The sequence below is a fragment of the Ictalurus punctatus genome, chromosome 2 (assembly GCF_001660625.3).
Source record: "Ictalurus punctatus breed USDA103 chromosome 2, Coco_2.0, whole genome shotgun sequence".
Lineage (NCBI taxonomy): Eukaryota > Metazoa > Chordata > Actinopteri > Siluriformes > Ictaluridae > Ictalurus > Ictalurus punctatus.
In genome coordinates, this window is record NC_030417.2 from 1,969,122 (window position 1) to 1,979,121 (window position 10,000).

General features: G+C 34.2%; 1 protein-coding gene across 7 annotated transcripts in view; it reads left to right on the forward strand.

Moving 5' to 3' along the window:
* The window catches only part of dnmt3aa (DNA (cytosine-5-)-methyltransferase 3 alpha a), a 54,551-nt gene that overhangs the window by 21,227 nt on the left and 23,324 nt on the right, over positions 1 to 10,000 (forward strand). Inside the window, exon 1 of one of the 7 annotated variants that reach the window (XM_017455231.2) lies at positions 1 to 973. This exon is cut by the window's left edge and continues 17 nt beyond it. The exons of the other annotated variants lie outside the window; for them this stretch is intronic. Within the exon in view, the coding sequence (XP_017310720.2) occupies positions 971 to 973 (3 nt within the window). The 5' untranslated portion in view covers positions 1 to 970. The remainder of the gene's footprint in view (positions 974 to 10,000) is intronic. 7 annotated transcript variants of the gene reach the window in all.

Below are 10,000 nucleotides of genomic sequence, written 5' to 3' on the forward strand. Positions count from 1 at the left end.
CACAAACACACACACATACACACAGAAATAAACAAACAACTTGTCATAATGGAACTCCTGGTTAGAGTAAAGGCATCAACGAGGCTACATGCGATAAATATCAAACACACAGAGAAGTAAACCAGGTGCTGGTTAGTAAACAGCAAGGTGTGATGTGAAAGCTGATGATGTTTTATTGACTAGTTAGCAGCTATATATAGCTACTAATACTACAAAAAAAAAAAAAAAAACGCTGGACAGTGCACACCCACATGCAAAGTATAGACCACACCCACAAGAGACAAATTACAAGCCATATGAGTGAGTTTTCAGTTGCCAGTGTGAACAAAAGGAGAAAGCGACCTCAACCAAGCAACTAAACTATTTCAATGACCGAGCAGCAGAGGTAAACGGTCCTTCGCATCACGTTCTGCGATCATCCACCAGTTAAATTTTGAAATTTCGGAACAACGTTTCCATGTCGCTGCCGTTAAACCCTACACTGCTCTCTGATAAACCCATGGTTAGTCATGGAGTTGGACTTCCAGCTAGTTTCCACCTCTTTATTCACATGTCTTAACTGGCCAATCGTGGTGAATGTGGGTGGGCAATTCTTCTACAGCTAAGGATTTTGTCACCTCGAGAATGAACCACCACCCAAGCATGTGCTCAGCGGTGGTCCCATGGTGGCCCTCGTCCATTGATGGATGGAGCAAAAGGGGTGCCAAAACATGGTGCACAGCAACAGACGAGCCACAGCCAGGAATTATACACCTACAAAGCAACACACACGTTCGTGCACAGAGACAGCGTGGCCCGTTTTAGCTCAGGCGCATGGAAACTCTGAATTAAAGACAGAAACAGGAAGTTGTGGCTACAGGAGACCGCCTGAGAGAGACGGAAGTGGAGAGAGTAGAAGAAAGAAAGAGAGAGAGACGGAGATAAGCAGATCCACACCGATACGTTGCGTTGGCTGTACCGAAGTGTGATAATGGTGAGTGAATTCTGCTGTTTTTTCCGCCTTTTGAAATTAGCTTTGAACCATCACACTACTCTGGTCACGCTAACACCTGGCTAACAGGAAGTTAGCCCTCTCTAAGGCTAGCATGAGGCTACAGTATTTTGAATGAGTTGAGCATTATGGGAAGGAGGATGCTAGTGAATCATTGGTCAGTACATGCTAATTCACCCATGCTAGCCCAGTTCGGTGTTTGTTGGTGGTTGGTCCTGATTGTAGCAGCTAAATTAGGAAGCTAATTAGCTATTACATGCTATGCCACTGCTAACTTTTAGCTGTGCTGTTCATCACTGCTAATGTCGCTGATGCCATTCAAGCCGGCTGATGTTTTTCCTACTTCAATTCAGCTCTTTCACACAGACTTTGTGTGAGTGTGTGTACATTTAGTCTAACATACATAAATCGGCACTAGCACCAGCACTCCCACACTTCCTGGAAAACCAGGATATGCATAGACTAGCTTTCAAAAATATACAGACTACAAAAGTGTGAAGTTGTGCTAATCTTTTGGTGTGTTCGCTTAGCGATGCCAGCTGACAAAAAAAATGCATATATATATATATAGCTATATTTTTAGCTACTGATGTAAACCACTATTAATGTAACTGGTGAAGGAGACACACTGATCTCACGCACACTCATTGACAATATTTCCTCAGTGTGTTGCTTATCGGTTGTTTAATAATGCTAGAAACTTTGTTTCTTGCTAGCCGTTGTCAGCTAGCTATGTTTAGCTCGAGTCCCAGGGCTTTTACAGCTCAGCTGTGTGTTAGGATTGCATTCTGCTTCTATTCTAGGTCATTTAAAGCATCTGCTAAATGAATACACGTAAATCTGCTGCTCATTACCATAAACCTTCTTTAAATAGTAATTAAACACTCATTAAAACCCAGGAGTGGTGGATTAGAGCTGCTCTAATTGATTGTGTGAGGGGAGAGCTCGAGGGATTGTGGGAAATGAAGTAATATATTCATGCGTCTGAGGTAAATATGTAGTGTACGTGTGTTTCTATGGGTGAACCATAATGTTAGAACTTTAACACCAGATACAAGGATTTAATTTAAAGATATTTGTTGATGCAAAGTTGATTAATGTCCCATGTTTAATTTACTCTACGACATTATTACTAATGCATAATTACACTCTACATTATTACTACTACATTATGAACACTACGAACTCTACAGCATTACTATTACACTTTACTACAATGGCATTACTATTACAGTATTACTGCTATATTACTACTACTTACATTACTGCTATATTACTACTAATTACAATATTGCTGCTGTATTACTACTAATTACATTACTGCTATATTACTACTACACTACAATATTACTGCTATATTACTACTACAATATTACTGCTATATTACTACCACACTACAATATTACTGCTATATAACTACCACACTACAATATTACTGCTATATTACTACTACACTACAATATTACTGCTATATAACTACCACACTACAATATTACTGCTATATAACTACTACACTACAATATTACTGCTATATAACTACCACACTACAATATTACTGCTATATTACTACCACACTACAATATTACTGCTATATTACTACTACAATATTACTGCTATATAACTACTACACTACAATATTACTGCTATATTACTACTACAATATTACTGCTATATAACTACCACACTACAATATTACTGCTATATTACTACTACACTACAATATTACTGCTATATTACTACCACACTACAATATTACTGCTATATAACTACCACACTACAATATTACTGCTATATAACTACCACACTACAATATTACTGCTATATACTACTACACTACAATATTACTGCTATATAACTACCACACTACAATATTACTGCTATATAACTACCACACTACAATATTACTGCTATATACTACTACACTACAATATTACTGCTATATAACTACTACACTACAATATTACTGCTATATTACTACTACGTACAATATTACTGCTATATAACTACTACACTACAATATTACTGCTATATTACTACTACGTACAATATTACTGCTATATAACTACTACACTACAATATTACTGCTATATTACTACTACACTACAATATTACTGCTATATTACTACCACACTACAATATTACTGCTATATTACTACCACACTACAATATTACTGCTATATTACTACTACACTACAATATTACTGCTATATTACTACCACACTACAATATTACTGCTATATAACTACCACACTACAATATTACTGCTATATTACTACTACACTACAATATTACTGCTATATAACTACCACACTACAATATTACTGCTATATTACTACCACACTACAGTATTACTGCTATATTACTACTACACTACAATATTACTGCTATATAACTACTACACTACAATATTACTGCTATATAACTACTACACTACAATATTACTGCTATATTACTACTACGTACAATATTACTGCTATATTACTACTACACTACAATATTACTGCTATATAACTACCACACTACAATATTACTGCTATATAACTACTACACTACAATATTACTGCTATATAACTACCACACTACAATATTACTGCTATATTACTACTACGTACAATATTACTGCTATATTACTACTACGTACAATATTACTGCTATATAACTACTACACTACAATATTACTGCTATATACTACCACACTACAATATTACTGCTATATTACTACTACACTACAATATTACTGCTATATTACTACCACACTACAATATTACTGCTATATTACTACCACACTACAATATTACTGCTATATTACTACCACACTACAGTATTATTGCTATATTACTACTACACTACAATATTACTGCTATATTACTACTACACTACAATATTACTGCTATATTACTACTACACTACAATATTACTGCTATATTACTACTACTACAATATTACTGCTATATACTACTACACTACAATATTACTGCTATATTACTACTACACTACAATATTACTGCTATATTACTACTACACTACAATATTACTGCTATATTACTACCACACTACAATATTACTGCTATATTACTACCACACTACAATATTACTGCTATATAACTACTACACTACAATATTACTGCTATATACTACTACACTACAATATTACTGCTATATTACTACCACACTACAATATTACTGCTATATTACTACCACACTACAATATTACTGCTATATAACTACTACACTACAATATTACTGCTATATAACTACCACACTACAATATTACTGCTATATAACTACTACACTACAATATTACTGCTATATAACTACCACACTACAATATTACTGCTATATTACTACTACGTACAATATTACTGCTATATTACTACTACGTACAATATTACTGCTATATAACTACTACACTACAATATTACTGCTATATACTACCACACTACAATATTACTGCTATATTACTACTACACTACAATATTACTGCTATATTACTACCACACTACAATATTACTGCTATATTACTACCACACTACAATATTACTGCTATATTACTACCACACTACAGTATTATTGCTATATTACTACTACACTACAATATTACTGCTATATTACTACTACACTACAATATTACTGCTATATTACTACTACACTACAATATTACTGCTATATTACTACTACTACAATATTACTGCTATATACTACTACACTACAATATTACTGCTATATTACTACTACACTACAATATTACTGCTATATTACTACTACACTACAATATTACTGCTATATTACTACCACACTACAATATTACTGCTATATTACTACCACACTACAATATTACTGCTATATTACTACCACACTACAATATTACTGCTATATTACTACCACACTACAATATTACTGCTATATTACTACCACACTACAATATTACTGCTATATAACTACTACACTACAATATTACTGCTATATTACTACCACACTACAATATTACTGCTATATTACTACCACACTACAATATTACTGCTATATAACTACTACTACTACAATATTACTGCTATATTACTACCACACTACAATATTACTGCTATATAACTACTACTACTACAATATTACTGCTATATTACTACCACACTACAGTATTACTGCTATATTACTACCACACTACAGTATTACTGCTATATTACTACCACACTACAATATTACTGCTATATTACTACTACTACAATATTACTATATTATTGCAGTAATATTGTAGTGTGGTAGTAATATAGCAGTAATATTGTAGTGTGGTAGTAATATAGCAGTAATATTGTAGTGTGGTAGTAATATAGCAGTAATATTGTACGTAGTAGTAATATAGCAGTAATATTGTACGTAGTAGTAATATAGCAGTAATATTGTAGTGTGGTAGTAATATAGCAGTAATATTGTAGTGTGGTAGTAATATAGCAGTAATATTGTAGTGTAGTAGTTATATAGCAGTAATATTGTAGTGTGGTAGTTATATAGCAGTAATATTGTAGTGTGGTAGTATATAGCAGTAATATTGTAGTGTGGTAGTAATATAGCAGTAATATTGTAGTGTAGTAGTAATATAGCAGTAATATTGTAGTGTGGTAGTTATATAGCAGTAATATTGTAGTGTGGTAGTAATATAGCAGTAATATTGTAATTAGTAGTAATATTGCAGTAATATTGTAGTGTAGTAGTAATATAGCAGTAATGTAGTAATTAGTAGTGATATAGCAGTAATGTAAGTAGTAGTAATATAGCAGTAATACTGTAATAGTAATGCCATTGTAGTAAAGTGTAATAGTAATGCTGTAGGGTTCGTAGTGTTCATAATGTAGTAGTAATAATGTAGAGTGTAATTATGCATTAGTTATATGTAGTAGTATATAGCAGTAATATTGTAGTGTAGTAGTTATATAGCAGTAATATTGTAGTGTAGTAGTAATATAGCAGTAATATTGTAGTGTGGTAGTAATATAGCAGTAATATTGTAGTGTAGTAGTAATATAGCAGTAATATTGTAGTGTGGTAGTTATATAGCAGTAATATTGTAGTGTAGTAGTTATATAGCAGTAATATTGTAGTGTAGTAGTAATATAGCAGTAATATTGTAGTGTAGTAGTATATAGCAGTAATATTGTAGTGTGGTAGTAATATAGCAGTAATATTGTACGTAGTAGTAATATAGCAGTAATATTGTAGTGTAGTAGTATATAGCAGTAATATTGTAGTGTGGTAGTAATATAGCAGTAATATTGTAGTGTAGTAGTAATATAGCAGTAATATTGTAGTGTGGTAGTTATATAGCAGTAATATTGTAGTGTGGTAGTAATATAGCAGTAATATTGTAGTGTGGTAGTAATATAGCAGTAATATTGTACGTAGTAGTAATATAGCAGTAATATTGTAGTGTGGTAGTTATATAGCAGTAATATTGTAGTGTAGTAGTAATATAGCAGTAATATTGTAGTGTAGTAGTAATATAGCAGTAATATTGTAGTGTAGTAGTAATATAGCAGTAATATTGTAGTGTAGTAGTATATAGCAGTAATATTGTAGTGTGGTAGTAATATAGCAGTAATATTGTACGTAGTAGTAATATAGCAGTAATATTGTAGTGTAGTAGTATATAGCAGTAATATTGTAGTGTGGTAGTAATATAGCAGTAATATTGTAGTGTAGTAGTAATATAGCAGTAATATTGTAGTGTGGTAGTTATATAGCAGTAATATTGTAGTGTGGTAGTAATATAGCAGTAATATTGTAGTGTGGTAGTAATATAGCAGTAATATTGTACGTAGTAGTAATATAGCAGTAATATTGTAGTGTGGTAGTTATATAGCAGTAATATTGTAGTGTAGTAGTAATATAGCAGTAATATTGTAGTGTAGTAGTAATATAGCAGTAATATTGTAGTGTGGTAGTAATATAGCAGTAATATTGTAGTGTAGTAGTAATATAGCAGTAATATTGTAGTGTAGTAGTTATATAGCAGTAATATTGTAGTGTAGTAGTAATATAGCAGTAATATTGTAGTGTAGTAGTAATATAGCAGTAATATTGTAGTGTAGTAGTTATATAGCAGTAATATTGTAGTAGTAATATAGCAGTAATACTGTAGTGTAGTAGTAATATAGCAGTAATATTGTAGTGTGGTAGTTATATAGCAGTAATATTGTAGTGTGGTAGTAATATAGCAGTAATATTGTACGTAGTAGTAATATAGCAGTAATATTGTAGTGTAGTAGTAATATAGCAGTAATATTGTAGTGTAGTAGTAATATAGCAGTAATATTGTAGTGTAGTAGTTATATAGCAGTAATATTGTAGTGTGGTAGTTATATAGCAGTAATATTGTAGTGTGGTAGTAATATAGCAGTAATATTGTAGTGTAGTAGTAATATAGCAGTAATATTGTAGTGTGGTAGTAATATAGCAGTAATATTGTAGTGTGGTAGTAATATAGCAGTAATATTGTAGTGTGGTAGTAATATAGCAGTAATATTGTAGTGTGGTAGTATATAGCAGTAATATTGTAGTGTGGTAGTTATATAGCAGTAATATTGTAGTGTGGTAGTAATATAGCAGTAATATTGTAGTGTGGTAGTATATAGCAGTAATATTGTAGTGTGGTAGTTATATAGCAGTAATATTGTAGTGTGGTAGTAATATAGCAGTAATATTGTAGTGTAGTAGTAATATAGCAGTAATACTGTAGTACATAGTAATGTAGCAGTAATATTGTAATTAGTAGGATCAATATAGCAGTAATATTTTAGTACTTACAATATTATTACTGCTTTACTACTATGTACTGAAATATTACTGCTGTTTACTATATTAATACTGCCAGATTACATGGAAAGACTTATTACTGGAATGAGCTTTCTGTATTGTGTGTATATGTGAAGTCTGACAGCAGCGCAGTGCCACCTGTGTGTGTGTGTGTGTGTGTGTGTGTGTGTGTGTGTTTTCAACACAGTCTCTGTTCTTACTAATGACACGGCAGCCAACCATCAAGTCTACACTTTTGTTTATTATTTTTTTCCTCTGTGTGTGTGTGTGTGTGTGTGTGTGTGTGTGTGTGTGTGTGATCAGTAGTAGTATCCATATTAGCTCCACACTCACACACCCGGCTGTAAACCCCTCTCCAGCCTCGCTGCTCTGGACTGTGAGGGTTTTACAACCATGTGCAGAAGCCTGCAGACACACTCGCGCGCCGGGGGCTCGGACGATAATGTTTTATGTTTATTTTAAAGCTCAGGTTCTGCTATAAACCCATATCATTAAAGCCTTAACACGGTCCAACACGCTAATGCAGCTGGCAGGGAACAGAGGCCTGGAGCCCGCTAATTAGCGCCATGATGCTAAATGGTGCCTGCTAGTTTTCATTCATGATTTGCAACGTTGGCATTTTAAATACGCTCGTGTTCCTTTGAAGGTTGCGATCATTTCGAGTGATGGACGTTTATACGATGGACGACGTTCTGTAATCACGCCAGACACGTGCCAATTATTGAGTTTACGATATTCAACTCGTACAGAGTTGTCCACGTGGGCACCGGTGTAAGAAAAACATTTCGTTACTAGATCTAAAGTTCTCACACTGAACACTGTTCATGTTAAAATTTTGACGTTGTTAAGAAGTTGACTCCATTAAACCATCACTAGCTAATAACTGGCTACTAACAATTTTCCAGCGCAAAGCATATGATTGGTCAAAAGGTCTTGTTTCAAAAGATACGTGCCTACTGTTTATATTACAACTCGTTTTTTAATGCTGGTATATAATCCAAACAGACACATTGCTAAATTGTGAAGCTACGTTGGATTTGCGATTTTTGTTGTTGTTGTTTCCAACCGATCTCTACAACAAGATGTAATTTAACGTAAAATCATTATACGCTAAATAATTAGTGAATTATTAAGCAATATGTCCGACATGATTTTTAAAAAAAAAACTAGCGATTATAAAAGTTATGCTCATTTCTTAGCATGGAAGATTATACTTCGAGCGTTTGGGTTTGAATTTCCCTTCTCTTTGATTTCTCAAGACATCGGCTGTGTTCAAATTCTTGGACGTTTCCTCTGGTTTTACCTCAGTATGAGGGAAACATCGTCACTGCACACGTGCGTTAGAAGACTCGTTATTTCTGGCTGGAATTTTGGCTCTGAAATCGAACACAGTTGGCTAATAGCTAAAGTAATAGCTAGCTAGAAAGGTAACATGTGTCGGGTTTCGGTTTTACACGTCTGAGCTGGCTGTGGTTACCGAGAACCTTCCAACGCCGATAAAACCTCATTTGCATATGAACCTCATTTGCATTCTGACTTCAACATCGATTCTGTGTAAATCGTCTGCGACGTATGCAATCTCCACATGCAAATCACTACTCGTTAATGTTAATGTTTCACAGGGTTTCATAGGTGTGTGTGTGTGTGTGTGTGTGTGTGTGTGTGTGTGTGTGGTTAATATTTGTGGTTTACTGCACTACATTCATTGAGACTTGAAAGTACCACCACACAGCAACAGATGACTGATGCTCCAGCGTCAATATTTACTACACACCAGCATTTCTTCCGTGAAGGGGGCGTGGCCATTGTGTCTTAGTGTCAGTGAGGGGTGTGGCCTCTGTGTTTCTCAATCCCTGGTAATGAAGTGAAGGAGGTGTGGCCTCTGGGTTTTACAGTCTCAGTGAATGAGATTAAGGAGGTGTGGCCTTTGTGTGTCAGACCCAATGAAAGAAGAGAAGCAGGCATGGCCTGTGTGTGTCAGCCTCAGTGAATGAAATGAAGGGGGCGTGGCTTAAAACCTCTTGAAGCGATCACTGTAAATCATATGGCGTTGAATCTTTACTCTCTGAATGAATCTTTCGTAATAATGTGGTAGAGTTTAATCCGGACGTTACACCACTAACACTGGAAGGTGCTACTGATGATGACGTGAACAAATGGTTTTGACGCCGTAATTCTGGCACGACATGAACGCACTACTACACC